This window comes from Cyrtonyx montezumae, unplaced genomic scaffold, assembly GCF_038088225.1.
Source record: "Cyrtonyx montezumae isolate F1298 unplaced genomic scaffold, pur_monq_1.0 scaffold_18, whole genome shotgun sequence".
Classification (NCBI taxonomy): domain Eukaryota; kingdom Metazoa; phylum Chordata; class Aves; order Galliformes; family Odontophoridae; genus Cyrtonyx; species Cyrtonyx montezumae.
In genome coordinates, this window is record NW_027071914.1 from 273291 (window position 1) to 299438 (window position 26148).

Sequence of the window (26148 nt, forward strand, 5' to 3'; positions counted from 1 at the left end):
AGCCTGGCACGGAGCCAGGCACCAGCGTGGCAGACATCACATTTCAGGGCAGCATGGGTGGTCATAAACTTTGGCTCTTGTGCCAAAGGGGAACACACTGGATTGAAGTGTGCTGAGATCTGCTTTGCAGAAACTGCAGCTCAGGCTCAATGGGCTTTGGACCTGACGGTGAGGCTGGGAGGTGGCTCTGGTCCCAGGCCCCTAGGATGTACCAGGCCCTCTGTACTGAGCAGAGACAGGAGCTCCTCTCACATGTGAAGCACAAGTCCTGTGGGCAGTGACTGAGGGAGCCAGGGTTGCTCAGTCTGGAGGAGGCTCAGGGAAGACCTCATTGCTCCTTGAAGCTCCCTGACAGGAAGTTGTAGTGAGGCGGGAACCGGACTCTACTCCCAGGTGACAGTGACAAGATGAGAGGTGATGGCCTCACACTGTTCCAGGGGAGGATCAGCTTGGGTGTTAGGAAAAATTTATTCTCTGAAAGAGAAGTAATACATAGGCACAGGCTGCCCAGGGAGGTAGTGGAGTCACTGACCCTGGAGGTGTTTCAGAAACATGCACTGAGAACATGATTAGTGGGCATGGTAGGCATGTGCTGACAGTTGGACTTGGTGACCTCAGAGGTCTTTTCCAGCCCTAATGCTTCTATGATTCTCTAGGAACAGAGAAGTAATTGTCCCCTTGTACTCAGCACTGGTGAGGCCACACCTCAAGTACTGTGTTCATTGTTGGGTCCCTCACTGCAGGAAAGACATTGAGGCCCTGGAACATGTTCAAAGAAGGGCAACAAGGCTGGTGAGGGGTCTGGAGCACAGGCCTTATGGGGAGAGGCTGAAGGAGCTAGGAATGTTCAGTATGGAAAAGAGGAGGCTCAGGGAAGACCTTATTGCTCTCTATAACTTCCTGAAGGGAGGGTGTAGTGAGCTGGGGGTTGGCCTCTTCTCTCGTGTAACTAGTGATAGGACTAGAGGGAATGGCTTCAAACTGTGTCAAGGGAGATTCAGGCTGGACATTAGGAAATACTACTTTCTCTGAAAGGGTGGTCAGGCACTGGAATGGACTGCCCAGAGAGGTGGTGGAGTCACCGACCCTGGGGGTGTTCAAGGAACATCTGGATGTTGTGTTGAGGGTCATGGTTTAGTGGAAGCTATTGGTGATAGGTGAACAGTTGGACTGGATGATCTTTTAGGTCTTTTCCAACCTTGGTGATTCTATGATTCTGTGTGCTGTTCAGCCTTCACTCTGCCTTCCCCAGGTTGCTATGAGAGGTCTTCTCCATGAGGCACTCAGTCCCACCCTGATGGGATGGGACCCCTCTCCATCAACCCTGTTATCCCAAGGCTACGGCTAGAACTGCCACACGCCCCTGCCCTGCCCTGCGCCTGCATCCCGCTGCTCCCCTCCAGCCCCCGGTAACCAGCAGGCACTGGATGGGGCCGCCCCACCTGCCTACCACAGGCACGGAGAAGGGAACACCGGGTAGGAGTCGGGCGGAGTCGGCGGAGCAGAAGGGTGCGATGGCCACGGGAGACCGCAGGAGGGAGCCCGCGGGGAGCCGGCGACGAGCGGGGCCCGGCGGGGGCTGGGCGCGGGTGGCCCGGGGGCAGCCGTCCCCCGCTCGGAGTGCCGCTGCGCTCCCCGCTTAGCCAGGGTCCCCGTGAGCCGTCCTACCCGCCAGCGGTGTGCCGCAGCCCCGTCTGTCCATCCTCACTTTGCTCTCGGTTTAGTGCTGGCCTTTTTCTCCCATTTCTCCATCTGCCACTGTTCAGCTGCAATGTCCAGGGGAGCTGAGCGCTGCCTTCGGGGCTGGACTCTGGCACCCGAGCCGTCCGGAGGCCTTTGCCACCCCAGCTGCACTCTGCGTACAGCCACGCTGTTTGCTCTGCGATAACGGCGTTTTCCTAAGAAGTGCGCCGCTGCACACAGCCGGGCAGTGTGCACCTGCCAGCAGGGCTGTGGGGCCGCCTGGCTTGGCGGCTGCTGGCAGCAGCGTGAAGCAGGCTGGCGTCGGGTCACAAGTGCAGTAGGGGGCCATGGGGCTGCTCCCAGCACAGTAGCTGCCTTGCAGGCCTTTCTGCCGCAAGGAAGTGGAAGCATGAGAATGCAGGATAAGTGGTTTTGCCCCTGGGTTTGCTGGTGTTCAGTGCAGAGATGCAAGGAACCAAAAGGGAACTGTAAACTTCTTTATCTTTCCCAGAATGTTTACTCAGTGTATTTGATATATCTTTGAGCTTGGCAGCTGCTGTGGTTCCTCTGGAACAGCCAGTTTTTTCAGCCATTTCCCTCTGTCTACAAAATATCTTTTCACATGAAATGCGCAATTGAAGAACAGGGCAGGGGAAAAGTGTTTGCAAAGGTGCTGGAGTTAGCCCAGGGCCAGGAATATCACCTGGGAGTGCCCTGGTCCCTGTGGACTTAGTGCACACCCCATTTGGCTGCGTGGGCCACCTGGAGTGAGAGCTACTTGTGGGACACAGCAGCACCTCTGCTGACCTTGGCACTGCCCTTGTACTCTGCCAGGTAATAAAAATGCACCTTTTCCTATGTGCCTCAGCTGCACAAGGTTGTCCAAGAGGATTTTGGTGGCAGGGAATGGGTAGGGGAGAAAATCTCTTCCTGAAGCAGGGAAGTTCCTGGGGAGGAGCAATCAGGTGTGACAGAGGTGCTGGCAGTCTGTGGGTCAGCGAGGCAGGAGATGCCATGTAGTGGCACATTCACCTCACCTGTGCTACCTCTGTGTCAAATTCTTAAAGGCTGATGATGCCTGGAGAAGCCAGAAGGAAAACCATCCAGCAAACAATTGCAAGAGTCAGGTCTGAGCAAAGCAGAGGGTGTGAACGTGGGGTTACCAAATCTGGCAGTGTTCCTTGGAGACAACAACAATCAGAGGAATATTTAATCACACTGTTGCTTTGCGGAACCAAAACTAGCATCAGGGTTTTGGGCCTGGAAATTTGAGCTACCCCTAGGAACAATGCAGGGCAGGCGGCCATGCCTAACATGACCTGGAATGATGCCTAGCCACTGCAGTTGCCCAATGTTTGGCATAACAAGTGTTTTCTGGCCTGTTACCTGGGATGAAAATAAGGCCATACACAACACAACCAAAGCGGTTCCCAGAGTGGTAGAAGACGCAGACTGCTGAAGCAAAGGAGCCAGTGGCCAGGGTGGCCTGCTGATGTGCCACATTCTGAGGGGAAGCCGCAAGTCAGTCTGATTAATGGCCTTGCCATCCAGGTACAGAAGTCACCCCAGGACTTACCATGGAGTCACGCGTGGTTAAGGCTGGCAGGGACCCCTGGGTCCATCTGGCCCAGTCCTGCCCCAGCAGAGCCACCCAGAGCAGGCTGACCAGCACTGCATCTGTTCACCTTCAGAGATCTCCCAGGAGGAGACCCCACAGCATCTCTGGTGCCTGTGCCAGCACTCTGCCACTGGCACAGCACAGCAGTGCTGCCTGACACTCAGAAGCAACCACCTGTGTTCCAGTGTGAGCTCTTTGCCTCCTGTTCTAGCACTGGGCACACTGAGAGGAGCCTAGCTCTGTCCTCTACGTGTCCTCCCTTCAAGTATGTATTGGCACTGATAAAGTCTCTCCTGAGCCTCCTCCAGGCTACTACAACTTCCTCAGCTTGTCCCATAGGAGAGGTGATCCAGCCCCTTCAGCCTCTCCATGGCCCTTTGCATACTCTGCAGTTATGTCCTCTGATTAAAAGGACCTCCAATACCTCTGCAGGCTGCCATGCTGAACTGTCTCCCATCAACACTGAGTGATAACAGGGCAAGAGTCACATGGCTGAATCATAGAATCATTAGGTTGGAAAAGACCATTAAGATCACCAAGTTCAATCATTGACCTGATCTCACAGAGCCCACTAACCACATCCCTCAGTGACACATCTCTACGTTTCTGAAATGCTTACAAGGACAGTGACTGAACCACACCCCTGGACAGCTTATGCCAATGCATTACCACTCTTTCTGCGAAGAAGTGTTTCCTAATGTCCAACCTGAACATTCCCTGGTGCAACATGAAGACTTTACCTCGTCTTATCGTTAGTCCTCTGATGAGTGCCAGCCCTAGTGCCAGTACCGAGGAAGAGGTTTCAGCTCTGAACCGTGGGGTTCTGCTTCCAGCACCTCGCGGGCGGTGATTAGCCGAGCCCTGCTCCCCTCCAGACCGTTTTCCGCGCTAGCACTAGGCTCCAGAGAGCATCCTGCACATCCACACGCCGCAGCTTACGCGCCCAGAGGGAGGCGGCCCCGGAGGGCCCCGGGGAAGCCCTTCCCGGGGGAGGGGCGGCCCTCAGCCCCGCCCCGCCGCCCTCAGCCCCGCCTCGCCGCCCTCTACCCGCGGCGGGGCAGTACGTGCGACGAGTCGTTGTGGAGCGGGGCTGAGCGGCTGCTGGGACGTCGTCCCCGGCCATGGACGGGCGGGCGGTGCTGATCCACGCGCTGCTGGCGGCAGGTGCGGAGCTGGGGGTCCGGTTTCGGGGGGGATCCCGGGAGCGGGCGAGGTTCCGTCCCATCTCATCCCGTCTCACCGCACCTCGCTCCCCGCAGTGTGTTCGGCGGCAGTAAGCGGGTTCGCCCGCGACGGTCCGCGCGGCGAGGTGCTACACAACGAGGTGCTGCTGCACGAGGGCGGCGGCGCGGCGCTGCTCCCGGTCACGGTCCCGCTGCCGGCGGTAACCGCGGAGAAGGAGGGCGGCGGAGCGGCCTCGGGGGACGCGCTCGGTGAGCTGCCGAGAGGTACGTGCGGACGGCAGGAGCGGGAGGGAGGCCCGGAGCGGGAGGAACTTCCGTCGGGGGGTGAAACCCAGGGGGTCGCGGCGGAGCTGTCGGTGGGGCTCGGACGCGGCGGCAGAGGCTCGGTTGGAGCGGGGAGCGGCTCAGGCGGCGGCTGCGGAGTGCTGTGGGGGGCACCTGGCACCGCGCGTCGGTGCCCCTTCGCTCCGCGCCGGACATCTCGAGCGTTCCCGGGTGAGGCGAGTGGCAGTCCGAGCTCGGCCCGAGACGGGAGAGCCGTGCCCGAGCAGCCCCGGGCTGGTGGCGGCCTGGAGCCGCTTTTCCGGTCACGACCCCGGTGGCGAGGGGACCTCCGTGACTCACCGCCGCCCACGCGCTGCTGCTTTCTATGCCCGGGGTTCGTCAGCAGCGAGTCCTGGCCGGGCTGCCGGGGGCACCGCCTCGGTGTAGAGCTCTGCGCGGTCGCGTTCGGCTCCTCTCCCCTGGGTTGGGGGTGGGGGTCGTCCCGGGGGCCGCGTAGGGATGCGGGACATGCACCTGCCCGGCCCTGCACTCGCTGCGTTCTCGGTAACCCGACACCTGGCAGAGCATGCTGAGCCCCTTGTGGGTCGCGCTCGCTTCCCTCCTGCCTTTTCCCTCCTCGTCATCGGTCTGCTCCACCGCTCCCGAAGGAGACCCAGTCCGGAAGTGCTGCGGGACTCCTGTGCTGGCGGACGATGTGGAGGTGGGGGTGGGGTGGGGAGCGAGGTGGTCTCTTCCATGCATCCCAGCAAGGCTCGGGCTGGTGGTACGGGGGGCAGCCTCTCCCCACTACAGACAAGTTGGCGCGGTGTTGAAGTCTTTTTCTTCCCCACTGCTGCAGTCCCCCAGGACCCAAAGCACCAAGGATGCTGTTGGCATCCCCCTACCTGTGTGGGCCGGGGCAATTTACCCACCGTTGACTTCCAACACGGGAGACAGAGCCTTGGGATGGGAGTGATGATGGCAGAGGCCTTCAGCGGAGTGCTTCTGGGTGAGGGGACAACCCTTGCCCCGGAAGAGCTGCCTGCAGCCTGGAACCTCACCTGTGCTTGGTGTTTTCTCTAAACCCTGGTTTCCTGGTGTTATCAGTTTCCTTCTTCATCCTTGAAGGATGTTGAAGTTGAGAAACGACTTCCTAAATGGGCGAATTGAGTTCGGAAGCACAAGAGGCTCTCATGTGGGGAGGAGGAGCTCCCTGTGAGAGTGAGAGCTCCCTGTGTGAGGGAGCTGCTGGGCAGAAGTCTGGAACCAGCAGGGTTCATTCAGTGTGCTGCCTGCTGCGTTTCCCCTCCCCAACTAGTGCAGGGCTCAGCTCGAGTTCCTGCAGTGTTGCTGCAGTTACTGAGCGCTGTGGTCAGGGAGAGCTGAGCAGTCCCTGTCTAAGCAGTGAGTGCCCTCTGCTATCAGCACCCTGCAAGGCTGAGGGGTTTACTTCTGGTACCTGCTCGTCTCAAATTATTCTAATATGTTGCTGGTTTTGCCCCGTGCCTGCAGGGAACGTGCAAGGAACTTGGTGCTCCAGTTCCCACCAGCCCAGCAGGGAGCTGGCCTCAGACCAAACCCCACCAGTTCTCCCCTGCAATTAAAGTATATCTTTGCAATTTGTGGGAATGCTTTTGTCATCTGCTTGGTTTTGCAAAACCAAAAATTGACCTGGATTTGCTCTTCTAATCCTGCTCTTGTCCTGTATGCAAGCATCCTTGTAACGACAGGAAGGAGTGTCCCTTGAGGCCATGAATGGACTCTTACAAGACCAGGGAAATAAAAGCCAGATAACAGCATAATTAGTAGTTTTCTGTGTTCAGTGGAAACTGGTGGGCATAATAGAGCTTTATGCATCTCAAATGTTGCTGTTTTTACCCTGGTTTCCTGATTACTTGTTCCTTTATTTCCTTTAGAATTATTTGTATGAATCAGAAATGCCATGATATTTGTGAAAATATGGGAAAATGGAAAAACCTCTGCTTGGGGGCAGACAGAACAAAAGGCTGTGCAAATGCCAGGGTTGAGTTGGCCACATCCACTGTGGCTGTGCTGCTCTGCCTCATCTTTAAATGGCAAATTGAGGTGATTGATGTTTTCCCCTTTTTAATTGTTTTTCAGTTGCCTTCTTGTCAAAACCTCAAGGCCCAGTTACTCCCAGGAAAAAGGGGAATGGCAATAAAAGAAGAAAAGGAAAAGGCCTGGGGAAGAAGAGGGACCCATGTCTGCGGAAGTACAAGGATTTCTGCATTCATGGTGAATGCAAATACATCAGAGAGCTGGGTGCTCCATCCTGCATGTGAGTGAGTGCTGTGTACTGGGGAAGCCTTGTCATTGTTCCTTTAATTCTCCAGGCAGTGCAAAGGAAGAGCGTAGGGGATATTTTTAGTGCTCATTCCCCATCCATGCAGGGATTGTTCTGACTCAGTGTCCTCTCTGCACACTGTGCAGCTTGAAGAGCACTGAGAAACTTTGGCCTGGGTTTGCTCCTTCAAACAAACTTGACTCTTGCCAAAATCCATCTGACCTTAGCCTCTAGCACCCCCTGCATGCAGGGTGTCAGCTCTGTGAGCTTGGGCTGAACTCACCAGAAGCTTTGGCTGTGGAGTTTGGAGGAGAACAGGAGGTAAACTCACCGTGGGGCCAAGGTGCTGGCATGTGCCTGGACTTCCCTTCAGCTGTAGCTGGGCCCAGAGAGGTCACTGAGCACCTATGCTGGACCCTGCCTCGGAAACTGGCCAAGGGTGTGTGCCTAATGCCCACTGACGTGGGCAGAGGTTGAGCTGGTGGATGTAAGAGGCTTTGTTCTTTGCTATCAATCTCCTGAGCCACCCAGCCTGGAGTCCAGGGAAGATAATAGCTCCCTGGCATACAGTGCCCAGCAGCTCTTGTGCCTGGTGGTTTTTGGGGATCAGGGCCTGCATAGCTCCATGAACCACTAAGATTTCTGTGCCTGAAGGCTGTAATAAGTTGTTGCTGGGCCCTTCAACAGGGTTTCATGATCAGCTGGGGCTCCTGTCCCAGTGCAAAGCTGGCTGCAGCACAAACCCAGATGGGGCTGGAACAGCCACGTCCCTTTCCTAGCATGCGTCCCCTTGGTTCCAGAGGCCAGTTATCTACATGGATGGTAGGGGTATTCCAGCTTTGCTGCTGGCTTCAGCCCAGTGTCCCACCTCTGGGCTGTCCTAAGGGAAAACAGCCCCATCTCTTCTTTAATGAGACCGTGACTGGTGTCAGTTTGTGGCTGCTTGTCTGGCCACTGCTCTTGGTGGCTAGAGCACACAGTTCACAGCTGGCTCCAGCTGTGCCAGCTCTGTCACAGGTCTTTTCAACATCTGTTTCCTCTGGCAGATGCTGAGGCTGGGTGCTGCTGGGTGGGGTGCTGGGGCACAGTGCCCAGCTCTACTGCATGGGTGGGAATGTTGGCATGCAGTGGTGTTAGAGTGGCACCAGTGCTGTGCCCTGGGCCACTCCCCTGGGAGAAGCTGGCATTGCTGCTTGGCTCTGCACAGTGTTGGTGGTACTGGGTGCATCCAGCTGGTCACGCTGGCATTCCTTGGCTCACAGGGAGGGCTTGGGTGGCTGCCCCGCAGCTCCGATAGGGATCATTATTTCTGGTATATGAGCAACCTCCCACCTGCTTAAGAGCAAGGAAAGCTAAGAGCAAGGGAAACCCTGCTCCCGGCACTGAGCCCTAGGCCTTTCCCTCCCGCAAGCCAGTCTGCCTCATGTAGTCCACCGCTGTGTGCCCCAGGAACCTGCCCACAGCAGCCTGCTGGGCTCTTCTGTGTCCCTACTGTAGGTCCCCCTGAGACCTGAACTGTCCTTGCCAGGAGTTTTTGTGTGATATTTGGAATAGGAATGTAGAAGCAGCAGAACTTTCCAGTACCAGTGACAGTGGTGCTACTAGATCTTAAAGCTCAGGGTAGGATTCATGGGAAAAGGGCAGAGTGCTGGCGAGGGCTGAGTAGAGGTAGCTTTCTTTGCACTTAGGTGTAAGGGGCCCAACAACCTACTACTTGGCCACCATCATCTTTAAAATCTGTTCTTTTAACCCAGATGCCAGCCAGGATATCATGGAGAGAGATGCCACGGCCTCTTGCTGCCTGTAGAGCATCCCCTGAGCACATATGACCATACCACAGCACTTGCTGTTGTTGCGGTGGTCCTGTCCTCGCTGTGCCTCATCATCATCACAGCCTTGCTGATGTTCAGGTGGGTGTAATGTGGTTGTGCTGCTCGATCCATGTCCCCAGAAAGGCTGCATGTAGGAATGGTGGGGTCAGCTCCTCTGCTCTGCGCATCTCTGTTTGGCTTCACAGGTGTCACAAGAGGGGTGCCTACGATGTAGAAAATGAAGAAAAAATAAAGCTGGGCATCACTGTGAATCATTAAGAATGCCAGGTGCTGGCAAGGTGAGCTTTGGTTGGGTGTGGGGCTGGGGTGCTGCTGGGTGCTGGGGGCTCTGCTTGCCCTGCTGGCTGGGGCCACTGTGTGATCCTGTGCCAGAACCAGGCATAAACTGGATGTGCTTAGAGGCTGAAGAAGCAGCTTGCTGGATGTGGCCTGAGAGCCTGGGCTGTGCTTCTTGGGCCCACCCATTTTTGCTTCCAATTCAGACCACTTTCTTTTGATATTCCTGACCTTTCATTATCTAAAGGGGAGCTACGAGAAAGAAGGGGACGGACTCTTTAGCAGAGTCTTTAGTAGAGTCTGTATTATCAATTAGAGGACATTCTCCACACTTCGTGTTTTTGTCAGGCTAATTTCCTTCTGGAATTTTTTTCATCCGAGCAAATTCATCTCTCTAAAAAAAGGCTGAGCAGAGGTAGCTTTTCACTTAGGTGTAAGGGACCCAACAACCCACTACTTGGCCACTTAAAATCTGTTCTTTTAACTCAGATGCCAGCCAGGATATCATGGAGAGAGATGAGACTCTTCAGCAGAGTCTGTGGTGATAGAACAAGGGACACTAGCTTCAAGCTCAAAGAGGGTAGATACTTGGAAGAAATCTTTAGCAGTGAGGGTGGTGAGGCACTGAAACAAATTGCCCACAGAGATGTGGTGGATGCCCCATCCCTGGAGACTTTCAGGGTGAGGTTGGATCAGGCCCTGGGCAACCTGATGGAGCTGTGGATGTCCTTGTTCATTGCAGTGGAATTGGACTAGATGGTCTTTAGAGGCCCCTTCTAGCTCTAAGGATTCTATGATTCTATTGCTTTCACCTTTACATCCCTCCTTGGGCCTGTTGCTGCATGGTTTGATGACATTTGGCAGCAGTGAAACTGCTTTCCCTTTCCTCCCCGCTGCCCCCCCTGCAATTTGTTCTGTACCCTGTCTGATTCACTGAGTCATTTCCCTTCCTTAGATATTGCCTCTATTTATATGCATATATAAAAAGCTTCCTTTTCCCTCCCACTTGTTCTTTGCTCATTACTTGCACCAATGTAATGGCTTGCAGCTGGGCATGGGAGTGCCCCACAGTATTTCTCCATCACCGTGGCTGGGTGTGCTTTTACCATGTGTCGGTGGCTGGTGAGTGCTGGGCAGCTCTCACCCTGCCTCAGCTCCGCTCCAAACACTGCATGTTAGATGAGGCACTAGGTGCATAGCCAGGCAGTGAGCATTCCCCTGATGCTGTGTTTCAGGGCTTGGCACTGATTGCAGTTCTACCTCCTGGAAGATGCAAGCTGCGGAGCCAATGCTGTTCCTGGGACCCTGCAGTGCAGCAGGACGGGGCTGCTTTGGGACTTACCAGGCAGTGGTGCTGCTGCAGGGAGCTCTGATGATGACCTCTGTGTGGATGAGGCTGGGAGCGATGCTCTCGGGTGGGCCCTAAGCTGAGCTGGCCAAATGGGACTCTTCAGCAGCTTGGGGCCACCCACTGCAGTGCATGCAGGGGAAAAAAAACTGTGAAAGGCTTGGAGAGCAGGCTTGAGGCTTCCGTAGGTGCAGGAGGGGTGGGAGGGTAACAGCTATTTAACAAGAGAATGTTCCTTTTAAATTATATATTTATTTTAGATAAATTGTACATAGTATTTATATTTATTGGTGGTCTGCCTCTGCATCCTTTGAGTAGGTCAAGATGACCTTTGTGCGGGACAGAGCTCCTTCATTTTTTTTAAGTGCAATGTAATATTCTAATAAATAACTTTGTAACAAACACTTGTTGTTGATTTAATAAAGGTGGGAAGTAGTCAGGTCTCCAAAGGCTGCATGTAACTTGCCCTTTCTGGTGGGGTACTGAAACCACCCAGGAGCATCTGTGGAATGGTGGCACAGATCTCAAGCCTGCTGTCCTTTGGGATGCAACAAGAGGGCTTGGTTATGAGGAGCTGAGGTGTGCTCTGCCCTGCCCTTTGCTCTGGAGCCTGCAGCTGGCTCAGCCTAATATGTGTTCTTGTATCTTGGCTGCCTCACAAATGAATATGATGCTTGGGTACCTGCAGATAAAGCAAAGCCTCCTTGAGTTCAGCTACTCCAACCTCAGTTCAATGCAGGCAGGAACAGTTAGTGGTTTTTAGAGAGCATTTGGCTGTAGATGCATAGTTGGAATTTTTGAAAGGGATTTTTGAAAGGCCCCTACAATGCTAAAGCAAGGGCAGCAAGTAGTATGCAAAAGGTTTGTGTTTTGGACAAGTTTAGCCTAAGGAAGTTTTTGCTTGGGAAGTGACTTTACAGTTCAAATCTCTTGGTCAGCTGGTGAACCAAACCTGGGTGTGGGCAGGGGGAATGAAGCAATACCTGGGCTCTGCAGTGCTTTCCAGGACACAGGGGTTAAAGTACACAGTTGTGGCAAATGGGAAGTGGGTTTTCACCTGGAGAGCAAAAACCCCTGGCAGCTGCAACAGCTGAAGTTACTGGTTCTGCCTTGCACGATCCCTAATGCTGGCTTAAAGAGATTCCCAGCTCTGGATCTTTTCAGTGTCTATTAAATAACTAACATCTCCAGTTACTGAGCAGGAGGCCCTTTTGCTGTGCATCACCTTGCTGCACCTCAGCCTCTCTAGGCTGTTCTCGTGCCCTGGCTCCAGCCCAGAGCACTGTTCTGTTACTCCTTATGGGCAGCCCTGTCTGGCCCAGGCTGGCAGCGTTGAAAATAGCTTAGCTGGAATGTTTTTCTGCATAAAGCTGGAATTTTTGTATTGATTTTTGCTCTGTATGGGAAGGCGTGAGCAGGAGGTGCAGGAGTGTGGGTGAAAGCTGTTGCAAACCCCAGCTGGGTGAACAGCAGTAATTGCTGACTGGGGATGGGCAGGGTTTCCAGCCCATAGTCACCCTGCTCAGGGTGCTCTGCATGGGAGGAGGGAAGCACAAGGGATGCGTAACTGACACTATGGTCTTGCCTGTGATGGGGACAACGCAGTCACTGTCTAGGGGAAGCAAGCTGAGTCCCAGCCCTGGACCTGCCCCATGTAGATGAGACTGGGAGCAGGGAAATATTTCCTGTGGTGGTAGCTCTGAGAGCCACAGGGCTGTGTCATTGTTGCTGTTCTGCCCAGATCCTAACCCTAACCCTCTGCCTGCATGGCAGACATGCACCCTGGTCTGTGGGACAAGCAGGGGTGCCCAGGAATGGTAATTAACAGAACAGGAGATGGCAATATATTTGAAGGTGTAGAGAGTAGAAAGATGGCTGACTCTGCCTTCTGGGCTGGGAAAGGATAGGAGTCCTGTGGATACCCAGAGAGGGCAGGGACAAGAGTCCTGGGGCAGCTCTGGCTACTCTGTGACACCATGGCAGCAGTTGTGTTGTCATCTATGCCACTATTAGGTCCTTCTGAGCCCCATGCACAGTGCAAAGCAGGAGCCTGGTGATCACCTGGGCCTTTTGCTTTAGCAGCTGAGCCTTGCCTTGGCCACCCACTAAGTATCCCCATGCAGAGGTTCAGTGGTGAGGTCACATCCAGGCCTCTGGGTGCCTGTGCCTGCTCCCCCAGACCTGGACCCAGGAGTACAGGCAGGGGCCTGGAGCAAGGCACTGAGCCCTGTCATCCAGCCTGCCTTCCTCAGAGTTCTCCATCCCACTGCTGGCAGTCCTTGTGCCCCAGCACAGAGCCCTGTGACCTGCAGCACACCTCTTCCATGAACATTAGCTCTTCTCCAGAGATCGACTCACAGGCAGGCAGAATCCCAATTTTGGATTTAATTTAAGAACAAGCAAACAAAACAAAACAAACAAAACAAACAAGAAAAATCAAACCCAAACCAACACAGTATGTTACAGCAGCCCATCTGATAATCAAGTGCCCCTGCCTGTGCAGCACCACCATTGCTCACTTCACAGCCATGCTCCGCACTGCCTCCCTTTGGGAACAGCAGCAGGTGGGAGTAGCAGAGTCCTGCCGGAGCACGGCTTGGCCTGCGCTGCCCGAGGGAGGCGGCCAAGGAGAAACGCCAGAGCTGTCCTCACTGCCTCCCTTTGGGAACAGCCCAGACCTACAAGTGGTTCCATTCTTTCCAGAGGAGGACCACTTGTGGGATGGTCAGAGAGCAGGAGCACTCCCCCTGTGAAGACAGCCTGAAGGAGCCGGCCTTGTTCAGCCTGGAGAAGAGAAGGCTGCGAGGAGCCCTCATTGCGACCTTCCAGTATTTAAAAGGGGATTATAAACAGGGGAATCAGCTTTTTACTCAGATGGATAGTGACAGGACAAGGGGGAATGGTTTTAAGCTCAAGGAGGGAAGGCGCTGGCACAGGCTGCCCAGAGAGGCTGCGGATGCTCCGTCCCTGGAGGTGTTCAAAACCAGGCTGCATGGGGCCCAGGGCAACCCGGTCTAGTACCAGGTCTGAAGGCTGGTGGCCATGCCTGTGGCAGGGGCGTGGAACTCGACGGTCCTCGGGGTCCCTTCCATCCCAAGCCGTTCTACGGTCCTATGATCCGGCCGCACCTCCTCCAGCCCGCAGCCCCACCCCGCGCTCCCACCGCGCAGGCGCCGAGCAAAGGGGAAGATGGCGGCGCCCGTGGACTTAGAGCTGAAGAAGGTAACGGGCGACCGGCTCTGTCCGACGCGTCTCTTGGGCCGCCGCTCCCCCCTCCGCCTCCTCCCCGCCCCCTCCAACTTCTCTCCCCGCGGTTCAGACTGGTTTGGTCCGCCCCGCGGCGCTCGTCTCGGCCCCAGCCGCTTGATGTGCGTCTCTGCTCCCCCAGGCCTTTACGGAGCTGCAGGCCAAGGTGATTGACACACAGCAGAAGGTGAAGCTCGCCGACATCCAGATCGAGCAGCTGAGCAAGTCCAAGAAGCACGCCCACCTCACCGACACCGAGATCATGACGCTGGTGGACGAGACCCGCATGTACGAGGGCGTGGGCAGGATGTGAGTAGCAGCCCCGCGCGGGGTCCCACGCACCGTCCTGCACCGGAGCGGTTTATGTCAGGCTCTCCGAGGAACCCCGGCACGCGGCCGGCATGCCCAACCGTTCTTAGCAGCGTCACATCAGCACGTGGGTCTGGCTGGTGTTGCCTTGGTTCCTCAGCGTTTTGAAGTGAGCAGAACCTGACATGCACGCGAGGAGATGCTTTCCTGTGCTGGGTAGTTGTCAAACACCTTACACCTGAAGCTTGGTTAACCTTGGCATTGCAGCTCTGACTGTGGCAGCCTCGTGAAGAGCAGTGTGCAAACTTTTGCAGCCTGATGTGTATGCTTATTGGCTATACAGCACGCTCTCCGTGTATGCTTTTTCTCTCATGTTATAAATTAGGCAACAGTGATGATTACACCTATTCAGGGATGTTGTTTTCTAAAAGGCTGAATCTGCTCTGATTGCTGCCCACAGGGATGATTGCATCTTCCTCCCCATGCTCTCCTTTGTGCTGCAGCAGACCTCTACCTGGTTCAGCATGCTGATCCAATGAGTTCCCAGAGTTGATTTGCGTCATCACATGATCTGTAGGGTGAATCTTAGGGAGCTGGAAGGCTGGGAAGCCAGGATTGCTATGCAGACTGCATTTCACTGGCAGTTGTCAGGTGAGACCAATGAGAAAATGAAGTTGTGCCTGGGTTCATTCTGGGCATCCTGGTCTAGTAGTTGGCAGCCCGCCTGCACCAGAGGGTTGGAGCTTGATGGATCTCTATGTCCCTTCCAACCTAAGCTCTTCTATGATTCTCATGGGTGTGTTCAGAGTGATAGTCTTCTGACTGCTGTAGTGTGGCTCCTGTTAATTTTTTTTCCAAGCAGATGAACTAAATATTGCATTTGTGTGGAGATGCTGGTGATCCTGAAAGGAAGTTTGATCCCTTGCAGGAGATGGCTGATATGACCAAGGCAGGTGTAGACTGATTTTTTTTTTGTCACAGAAAAAGACAAACCAAGGGTAGATTCTAGAATCAACAATTTTCTTTAGAGTTTATTTTTAATCTTAAAGCAAGATATACTTCTCCAGTATAGAGTAATTCCTCAAGATTCCTTAAAAGCATGAGGGTGTTGGTCTTCATGGTTAAGTAATATTGCTTGTGAATGAGATTTTGTGTTTCTGTGCTATCTGGAAGGCACTGTCCTGCTTTCAGCCAAGCTGCTGGAGTGTAGTCTTTTTGGGATTGTTCTCTTGCTTACCTTCCAAAGGGGAAATAGTTTTAAACTAAAGGGAGAGAGAGTTAGGTTAGATATCAGGGGAAAGTTTTTCATAGAGAGGATGGTAAGGTGCTGGCACAGGCTCCCATAGAGGTTGTGGATGCTTTGTCCCTGGAGGTGTTTAAGGTCAGGCTGGATGGGGACCTGGGCAACCTGATCTAGTACTTGGTGAAGTGGTTGACAACTCTAGCTGCAGCATGTGGGCTAGAACTAGGTGATCTCTAAGCTCTCCTTCTACCCAAACCGTTCTATGATTCCAATACATGCTGCATGCATGGGAGCAGTACATATTCTTCTGTAGAATAAGCTACTCCAGGTCTTTCTGAAAATGGAATGTTTGAGGAATGTGATGGTTTGATGCATCCTGGAAGAACTCTTCCTAGTTCCACACTTGCTTCTACACTACTTGGAAATAATTATGTGGTTTCTGCTCTGAGCCCAGAGCCTGAGCCTGCTTCCTGCCTGAGAGGATTTCCCTGCACCACTGGCAAGTGTGAAAGCCCATTTGTTTTTCCTAAACATTTACTGTAGCTAATTTTGGTTTAATACAGGAATTGTCATATGTGCCACATAGTATGAGATGATGAATTGCTGTGTACTGTACATATCTGTTAGACTAGGATATCATCTGAATAGTGATATCGTGCCAAATACATTTTTATTCTCTTACTTCATACTCTTTGAAAGGCTTGTTACGTAGCCTGAGACAGCTACCACTGTGCTGGACTTAACTAAAGCTTAAGCTGTTTGTGAACTGATATCATCATGCTGCTTTGAGAACTATGCTGAAAGCTTAAGCTTCAGAATTTTGTCCGAATACTTCAGACCTTTCCCCTCACATGATGATTTGGACCAGCTTCTTATTTACCAAAGAAAAACATCAGAGGCTAATGCTAAGACAGAGTGAGGAGATTACTGCAGTTTTTCATGCCATGCCAAAATAGATGTTCTGTTTTGTTTTGTTGTTGCTTTATTGTTATTCTCTCATTCGTTGTAGAAGAAAAGATTCGTTGTAGAATCAAGTAAATACTGTAGCACACCTTTATGCTCAAGATTTTTGGTGAGTATACTATTCTTATGGAGATGGCTGTAATAATAGAGTTAAAAAAATTTTTGTTTTCAGAGCAACTCAGAATTTTTGGCAGAACCATATGTAAGTGAAAGCTGAGAGAGGTTTTTGAGCATTTATTGGGTTTAAATGCATTCCTGTTTTTCTTGTGATTCTGGGTTTTGCTTCTAAATAAGACATCACAAATACTTACAAACTTTTCTGAAGATTATCCAATGGTGTATTTTTGGATACAGCAGCAAGAGCTGATTTTTTTGTTTTGTTTTGTTTTGCTCTGTGGATATGTTTAGTGTTTGGTTCTCTCAGGACAGATCACTGCAAAATGTGGTAGCCATCCTGTGCTTCCTGCTCACATTTCAAAAACTCACAAAGAACTGAAGAATTGGCAAGTATTTATGGTTTGGTTACTATCTATAGGTCAACTTGTGAAATCTGAGTGGCCCCTATTGCCTTGGGTAAGGCTTTGTGCAGGTTCAGTACTGAACACCAGCTGCTGAGGAGCTGGCAGGTGCTGTGATACTTAAATGAATCCCAGGACATGCGTGTTGCTGTCCACCTCTGGCCAATATGTACATAAGTGTGAAGCTCCCTTATCTTGCTATTGAAAAAGTGTAGGTTTCATTTTCCATGCTGTCTGCAGTGTCCAGTTAAGCAGAAGAAAACAAAATTTGTGTCCAGTTGTTTGCAGTTGGTCCACTGTTTATTCCATGTACTGAGCAAGATAGGTGTTCGTGTGGAACAAAAGGCTACAAGTGGTGGGTTCTACCTCACTCCCTTGGCTTCGTTGTAGTCTTTTCCCTTTTCCTGAATTTTTTTTTTTTGTACTTAGTGACACTGTTTGCAGCCTGAACAGTGGTCTTTATCATTTATGGGTGAGTGTGGGCGTAGTAGTTGTAGGATCTCTTTTGAGAGCTGTCACAGAGAGCAAAAATGAAAATGAGGTGCTGGGTAACCTGGTCAGAGCTTTTACAGGTGTCTGGCTCGAGGAGTGCAGTCAGTGGCAGCAGTTGTTTGCCATCCTCTTGCTGGCTGATGAGAGAAGGATGTGCTCGGTCAATGATTCTCATAGTTAACTGCTTGCAGTAGTGGGATCCTGGGACTTTGGACTGCTGAATTCTGTTCAGGATCAGCAAAGGAGGTTGTTCAGGTGGGCATGGACTCCCTTTCTAGCTTGACATCTCTTGGTTTCTCAATCATGCTCTTCCCCACTCTCTCATTTAGTTCTTGATACGTGCCTGCTACCCTGGTTTGCTCACAGCTAATCTCCTGGATATCTTGGTCTAGTTACGGCTCTCCTGCTCTACTGCTCCATTTAATTTCTCCATGAAATGTTAAAACTTCAGAGAAGAAAAGATTTGTGTGACTTGAATGCAAGATGTATATCTGCTTAGTTCTTGGAAGTAGCTGTATTTCTTCAAATACATCAGCTTTAAACAGGACATGTCAGATAAGTCAGTGTTTGTCAAAAGCAAAATCAATAGGAAAAAAGTCTTATAATAGATGTCTTAAAAATAATAGTTACCTTTAAAAGTATGTTTTAATCAGCCATGCTTGGAAATAAACATGTTTGCTGCACTCTTCCACTTACCCTATGAGCACTGTGATAGAAGGTTAGTGAGTCAACTGATGCAGTTTTTACGTGATGTTTGTCTCCCTTGTCTGGAAATTTGTAACTCTTCAGGCATGTGTTTGCTTTGGGTCCTGGATATGTCATTCAAACAAATTAGTTCAATTTGTTTCCTCTTTATCCCTAGCATTTTCCCTGTCTTCTACCTAGGTAATACAGAGGAAGAGGCTACCTTAAGGGGGATAAAATCTAAACTTAGAAGATAAGAGTTGGAATGGAGACAGACGATAGCACAGTGCTGTCATACCTGAGAACAGACAGTTCAGTCTGCTGTGGTCCAGAGGCAGTGTGCTGTAATACAAGCGCCAGAGCTTTCAAGCAGTCCTGCATTTGCATGTCAACAATTTGGTTGATAGATCACTGTGGGGAGCAAGGACTGTAGAAGAGAACCTCCAAAAAGGTGAAATCCTGGGTCCCTTGGCAGATGCTATCAGTCAGACAGAATCACAGAATTGTAGGGGTTGGAAGGGACCTCTGAATATCATCTAGTCCAGCCCCCTTGCCAAAGCAGCTCCCTAGACCAGGTTGCACAAGGGAGGCAACCAGGCAGGTCTTGAATGTCTCCAGAGAAGGAAACTCCACAACCTTTCTGGGCAGCCTGTTGCAGTCTGTTGCTTCAGTGCTACAGAATTATACATACTACAGAACTATGAAATAATTTGGGGAATAAAATAGTTTACTTTGGTTGGAAGGGGCCTGCATTACTCATCAAGTCCAACTGCATGACCACTTAGGGGGCTACTGAAAGTTAGAGCCTGTTACTGAGGGCATTATCCAAATGCCCACTTTTGTGCTGTGCCAGATGACTTCAAAAGTCATGTTGCACAAAAAATGTCAGTTTGGTATTTTGATGTACCAAGGAACATTAACAGCTGGTGGATTTCAAGTACTGCACTTTGAGCCTTTTCCTCCATTCCCTGTGGGAAACATTGAAATCAAAGGCTAGATTCCTGGGGAAAATACTCAGTGTTATAGCCTTTATTTTAGACTATAGAACTGTTTTTCTCTTTTAGTGCAGGGACATGAATTTGGCTTTCCTCTGGCAGGTGAGAATGACCAAAGTAGTAGTCCAAAGAGCCTGTGTCATATACCTGTGTACCTGAGGATGTCATTGTGGATGTGTTATCACTGGCTATTACAAGATAGCCCCAAATTTAGGGCCCACAACTGGTGGGTGGAAATGCCCAGAGCCAGTTCCCAGTCTGATATGCATATAAAATTTGTTTGCAGTTGTCTTAATATGCACAGGAAATCGAGGTCTGAATGTGCTCAGCCCTAGCTATCTAGTCTTGCTCAAAATTGGAGAGGAGGAGGCTTAAATTTATGGCCCCTACATTAAAACAGTGAAATAAGCTAGTAGGAAGCCACTGCTGTGCAATGAGGTTTTATTTTTCATAAGTTTTGTACACAGACTGCTCCTTGGAGAACTCCTTGAGAACAGGTCCCTGGAGTGGGACTTGGAGGTTCTGGTGGGTGGGAGGCTGGATATGAGGCAGCAGCATGCGCTTGCAGCTGTGATGCCCCATAGCTGGGGGCCATGGAAGGGCCCTGTGCTGGGGTGGGCAGTCAGGCTGGGGCTGGGGGGCTGTGAGGGCCCTCCCCACTCAACCACTCTGTGTTGCTGTGAAGCAAGGCCCTTAACTCAGAAATTTAGTAAATGTTGACTTGAATTCTTATTTTTGTTTTCTGCAGAACTATTTGCTGAACTGACAGAATGTTTCAGCCAATTGGAATGGGTGGGGGGAGAGGGAAGGAAGGCTTTCTGGGAAGGAATGATTTTTCCAAAACAGCATTTCTGGACCAAATAAAGGCTGAATGTTAATTTAAAAAGGTTTGTTCTAGTGATTAGGAGAAAACAGTGAGTAGGGTTGAATTAGTGCTAATTTAAATCTGGCATCCAGAAATACCTCTGTGTGAATGTAATGCTTGAGCTTTTCTGACTGAAACAGTAATCTTACGCCCACTTCTGTGATGCTTGCTGTATTGGTTTCTTTGATGTTCTTTTGTTTTTATAGTGGGATTCCTGGCAAGCAGGAGTGAAGGCTGTATTATTTAAGAACTGTGAACTGTTAGCTGGTCTTCCTTCTCACTCCAGCATTTCAGTGGTTTATTCCTTTTCTGCCCGTGTCTTTGCTTCTGATTTGGGAGGTCAAGAGGAGCGAGAGATTTTTCCCCTGAATCTGGGGATGGATTTGCTTTTCAGGAGAGATGCATCTTAACTTTCTTGTTTACTTGTAAAGGCTCTTAGTAAAGAGCTGCTACTGAGCAGAATAAATATAAGATTGCATGTCAGAATATAGCAGTGTTTCCATGTCACTTCTTTATTTACTACTACAAACCTCACCTTTCAGATCACTGAAGTTTTAACAGTAGAACTTTTTTTTTTTTTTTTTTTTTTAATAGAAATGTATTTAGGATTGATTGACCACAGTGCTTGTGTTCAAACTAGCATTTTGCTTGCTTGTGTTTTCCTGGGTGCCTATTCATCTGTTGGTTTTGGTTTTTGTATTTTGTTGTCTTGTGGTTAGTTTGTTTGCTTTGTGAACTGTTCTTTCTTAAAAAATTGTGAGGTGTTCTTGAAAATACTGACTGTGTCAGAAGTGGATCTGGACCTTCCATCACTGGAAGGAATTGCTTCTGTTTTCTGCTGTTTGCATCTTTAAAGTTTGAAACACTGAAAAAAAAACCACAACTGTTTGAAATGCTGTACTTGTTTGAGCTTCTTTTGCTTCAACAAGCCACAGGGCATCATTGCTGCACGGTAAAACAAACAAAGAAATAAAAAAAGGACTATGAAACAAACTTAGAAGATAAAGTCATCAAACCAGGGTTGTAATGAAGGAAAACTGTTTGCGGAGGCAAAAGCTCCACTGATGTGCAGTCTGTGATGCTCATACTGTTTTCCACATGTGGTTTGAATCACAGATGTTCCCCATTCATGTATAATAAGAAGGAGTTGGTTGGTTTTTTTTTTTCTTTTAATTCCACTTATCTCTCTTGAGCCTTCTAAAAGAATGGATGAAGTCCTTTAAAAGCTGAGCACAGTACTAGTTTGTTATTTTGGGTTGTGCTATATTTAATACACACTCTGATATATTCCTGATTTCAGTTTTTTAAAAGAACCAAGTATGAACAATGGTATAATTCTACCATCTAGTTAAGTGTCTGGCAATGCAGAAACTGCTGCTTGCGAGCTGTGTTACTATCTTCGTGTGAGGTAATGTAATATGCTGTAGCTATTGACAGATCCAGAAACAAAAAAAAAAGGAAGAAAGAAGAGTGCAATCTGGATGTAAATACAGCCTGGGGACTTGGACAGAAGCATTGCCTCGCTGCAGGGCAGCTGTGAGCGCTGGGCAGGCTGCAGCAGCTCAGAGGCAGCCACAGCCTGGCATTGCTCTTCTTTTCCTTTAGCTCCTTAAGGTAAATAGGTTTATGGCTTACCAATGTTCATCTGAGTAAAAGTTCCCCTTGTTGTGGCCTACATAAGACCGGTTCTGGCGCGCTGCCCATGCTGCTAATCCTGCTCCCCATGCTGCTAATCCTGCTCCCCATGCTGCTGGGCTCACGCAGGTGCAGTGCTCTCTGGGTGCAGTGGTAAAATGACACGTGAACTATAAATGGCTTATTCTAGAATGTGTTCATATATAACCCTCCCAATATAAGCTACAAGATTTGTTTTGCTGTAAGGTATGTGCTGCTTTGGCAGAGAAAAGGGGGGGAAGTTATGCTGAGCTATATTGGGTGACCCAGTGAGACGAGGGGCTGCTGAAATAATGGCAAATGGAGGAAAATCCTCAACTACTTCGGCCCAAGTGAGCTGCTGTGGGACCTCTGTTTAAAGGTTATAATCTGGTGAATGGAAAATTCAAAATCATACTGAAAAATGTAACACCCTTGGACATAAAGGGTGGCAACACAGACTATAATGAGTCATCGTTTTCCTTTTTTAATATTGCTTGCTTGTCTTGTTTGAAACTGGCTAACTCATCTAGGGTGGCTAAATTGAAAATTGCTGTGATCTAGCAGTGCCTGTTATGAACTGTATGTTGTTGCAGAATAGGGAATTGTTTGTTGAAACAGACGTAGACCCTGGGAGAACAAAAGGGGACTTCTGGGTCTTCTTGCAATTGTGAACAGCCGGCTCCTGCTCAATCAAGCTAGATTGCTTGGGATCAGCTCATTGGAAGCCTCTCTTCCATTGGCGTTGAACAGGACTTAAAATGCATTAATCCCTTACTGAGTATGCTCAGCGCTTGAACAGCAGTGCAAGTTCAGAATTAAAAAGCGTCTTTAAATAGATAAGGGCATGACTGGGCTTAGTCCAACTTTTCTCATGAAGCAGTCTAATGAAAATGCTCAGCTTCAAGGAGAAGGATATTACATACAAACAGCTGTGCTGTGCTACATCAAGGCGTGTTAAGTTCCTCTAGAAATACAGCAGGTATGGTAAAATAATATTATGACTGCACAAAGTTGATGGTTTTCTACATGAACCTATGTTAAGACACAAATTGTTTCCCAGATCCAATGGGGACTTTAAAGCTGGTGTTATAATCACCCTGTCTGTGAGCTGGAAGCCAGAATGAGTGGATTTCTGGATCTGCCGTTCATTAAAGTAGTTTTGGAGCATTCCTACCTCTAAAAATGCCTCTCCAGAAACCTGCAACTGTGGACTGCCAGCTTCTGCCCTCCCTTAGAAACGCCTGAACTGTTACCTAAGCAGAGCAGAAAGGGGGGAAGTGCTGTTGGGCCAGGTGCCCACCACTAGGAGTTCCAGACACGAAAGCTGAAGTTGACTGAGGTTGTAAGTAATTGGAAGTACTGGTAATGGAAAACCTTTGCCATGAACATCACTGTTACTCCACCTTTAATAACTTTAATATTTTCTATGTCATAGTAAAGTCTGGTGTGCACTGAACAAACATCTCCATAACCTCATTCATTAACAGAAAAATATTTCATATCTGATACTGTGTTTTAAAGTCAAGTAAAAGTACATTTTGGTGCAAACAAACTGAGTTATGGAATTACTTATGTAGTATGGACATCACTTGGTGGGTGTGTATGTGCGACAGATGAAGTTAACAGCATCACTGAGCAGTGTAATTGGAGCCTGAAGACCATTTCAGCCAGGGTGTGAGTGCTGTGCAAACTCTTACCAAATGGGACACAAGATGTAGAAATTAAAACTGGGGAGAAGGATCTCTTCAGAAGGAAGCAAGCAACTAATCCTGTAGTATTATAAATCACTTGCTTTGTCTTAGAGAAATGAAAAACCTCATGTGGAACTAGCAGAGGACTTCAGGGAAAAGAATAGAAGCAATTGGGAATATTTAAAGTGAGGTTTCTCTTTCAGTTCTCTTATGCTCTATTTTTGTTCCTTGCTTTGCTCTTTTAAGAACCAGCAGTCACTGGGATGCCAGGCCGTGTAGATACCGCCAGTTCAAAAATACTTGGCTGTGTTTTAGAGCTGTTCTTGTTGGCAGCCCAGATCTGGCTGAGCATTGCTGTCCTCAAGGACCCCAGTCCTCTGTCACTTTCTTTTGTAATTATATATTTGTAAGCACTGGGTAAACTGCTAAGCACCTGGAATAGGGCATATTCTGCTCTGTTGTTACTTGCCATTTCCTTTTAAATGAGTGAGCAACTGAGACTGGTTCATTTTGAGCCAGATCATAGAATGTCTTGGGTTGGAAGGACCTTAAAGATAATTGGTTTCCAATTCCTCTGCCACGGGCAGGGTTGCCAGCCATCAGAGCAGGCTGCCCAGGGCTCCATCCAGTGATAGGGCATTTCTGGTATTTTTAACAGTCACAAAAAAGCTCACTTGGGGTGACTGTTAAGCTAACATTCAGCAGTGCTGTTCATAGGTTCATAAGGTTGGAAAGGACCTACAAGATCATCTAGTCCAACCATCCTCCTATCACTATTCCTACCCAGCTACTAAATCCAATCCCTTAGCACCTCATCTAAACGCTTCTTGAACAGCGCTAGGGATGGTGCCTCAACCACCTCCCTAGGCAGGCCATTCCAGTGCCTGACCACTCTTTCAGAAAAAAAATGTTTCCTCAAATCTAATCTAAATCTTCCCCGGTGCAACTTGTGGCCATTCCCTCTCGTCCTGTCATTACTGTGTTCTGAATCAGTATTTCACATTTGATAGTGTAGGTGTCATGTTTGACAGGCCTGCTGGTGTGTGCTGTAGTGACTTCATGTAAGCAAGAGCTTCATTTCTGCAGGACACTGATGGCTGCAGCTATCTGGAAGAGTTGTGCTAATTGTTTTTTGTGGAATGCCAGTACTTAAAGGTCATTTGTATTCAAGAAACCACTGTGGAGCCTCTTCGGGTGGACCTGGGTGGACCTGGCAGAGCGGTTTGTGCGGGAAGCCCTTCAGCAGAGATGTAGCTCACTTTATTACAAGTGCCCTCTGGCACTTCTTACCTAATGAACAGAAATTCCATGCTATTTCAGTTACTTCTTAAGTCATGTTACTTCCTAAGGTAGAAACTTTGGGTGAGATGTTCATAAGGTGTGTATCCCAAGGTTAAAGCTAACACACTGGTGAGTTTTTTCAGCCTTTACTACATTGAAAAGTGAAGCCTTAGACTTAAATGTTTAATTGTGGATGTGGCTTTGCAGCTTCAGCTTTGAAAATGCAGCCTTGGACAGTTGCGGGGCAGTACCTGTGAGCAGTATGTTGAGGGCTTGATGACCTTGTGACAGGAAATTAAAATGGATTATTTGAACTGCAACTGATGTAAAACAACTTTTGAATGATGCTTCTATCTAAGCCAGGGACATTTGATGAGTGGACACAGGTTCCAGTCCACTATTTTATGGCCAATAAAATTTGAGCTGTGTTTGCTACCAACTGCCCTCTGGGATCACGTCAGTGCTATGTTCCTGCTTCAGCCTTCCGTCTTCAGTTTGCAGTTGAGTGTCTGTCAGGACGTGGTGGGAGGGTGGTGATGTTCCCAGGTGTCTGCTGCTGATGTTTTAGAGTAGTGTGGGGTCAGTTGCTGTTTGTTGGAAGTGCCTACGATAATCATGTTGGTTCCACCTTGGAGGTCTCCTCAGCTGCAGCAAGGAAATCTATCAAGCTGTGTCAGTAAGCTTTGTTATTTAGACATTGCTGAAACCAAGATACTGTCGACAGTGCTATACAGTTTGGGGAAGGATGAAGAAGTATTATCCTCTTTGCTGCTTCCACTACTGCTCATGACCAGAAAAAAGGAAAATTCACATTCATACCCAGGCTTAGAAGAGCTATGATGTGAGAAAGGACCTTGTTTTCTGAGGGTACCTTGCAGCTCCTCTGTTTTCACTAATGACAGCTACTGCAGGAGCAAGGCACCGTGTTGTTTTCACCCCAAAACCCAGGGGGGATGTGAAATCTCATTTCTTTCCGGTATATTTTTTCTGTGTTTCTTTTATCCAGTATGCAGATGCAGTGTAGGAGCATCAATGTGATGATGCAGGTGATTATTCTGAAAAGCAACTCCTGTCTGCAGGGTTTGCATCTAACAGAAGGGTGGGTGTGGATGGAACTTCCACAGGGCTGAACAAGATCCTCATTTTCTGTCTACGTGATGGTGTGTGCTGGAAGCTGGAAATGTGATCACTGCCTGAAAGGGGGAAGGGGGGAGCTGTGGGGAGAGCTTGAATGTGCTATGTTGTAAAGAATAGGAACAAGTATTACAACCAAGGTGATACTAGTGGAGAGACTGGAAAAGAATGAAGAAAGATTTGAAAAAATTCCAGAGTTAAAGGTCTAGCAGAAATTTCTATAGAAAAGACAAGGTGGAGTGGAAAAAGGGAGAGGAAGGTGAGAAAAGGACAAAGTGATTGCTAAGCACAGTTAATAGCAGCACTGAAGAGTTTTATTTTACAGTTTGCTGTAAAATAGTTACAGTTCCATCTCAATACACTTCAGAAATAGATGTGGCAGATAGTTTTCCTTTCAGCCACTGTGTTGCTGGTTCAGTTACACTGAATTTCAAGATAAGCAGAGCGGATTCCATTTATGAATCATAGAATGATAGAATAGCCTTTGTTGAAAAAGGACCTTAAAGATCATCTTATTTCAACCCCCCTGCCATGGGGAGGGTTGCCAGCCACTACTCCAGG

General features: G+C 49.4%; 2 protein-coding genes across 2 annotated transcripts in view; both read left to right on the plus strand.

Annotated features, from left to right (window-relative positions):
• Window positions 1-4367: 4367 nt before the first annotated feature.
• HBEGF (heparin binding EGF like growth factor) lies at window positions 4368-10646 on the plus strand. Its single transcript, XM_065734947.1, has 6 exons — window positions 4368-4465; window positions 4561-4749; window positions 6871-7048; window positions 8809-8964; window positions 9072-9164; window positions 10398-10646. Exons 1-5 carry the CDS (start codon window positions 4423-4425, stop codon window positions 9142-9144), a joined length of 639 nt encoding a protein of 212 aa, XP_065591019.1. The 5' UTR covers window positions 4368-4422; the 3' UTR covers window positions 9145-9164; window positions 10398-10646.
• Window positions 10647-13660: 3014 nt separating this feature from the next.
• PFDN1 (prefoldin subunit 1) overlaps window positions 13661-26148 on the plus strand; it is a 30926-nt gene continuing 18438 nt past the window's right edge. The window contains exons 1-2 of the mRNA XM_065734412.1: window positions 13661-13732; window positions 13899-14065. Of these exons, the coding sequence (XP_065590484.1) occupies window positions 13700-13732; window positions 13899-14065 (200 nt within the window). The 5' untranslated portion in view covers window positions 13661-13699. The remainder of the gene's footprint in view (window positions 13733-13898; window positions 14066-26148) is intronic.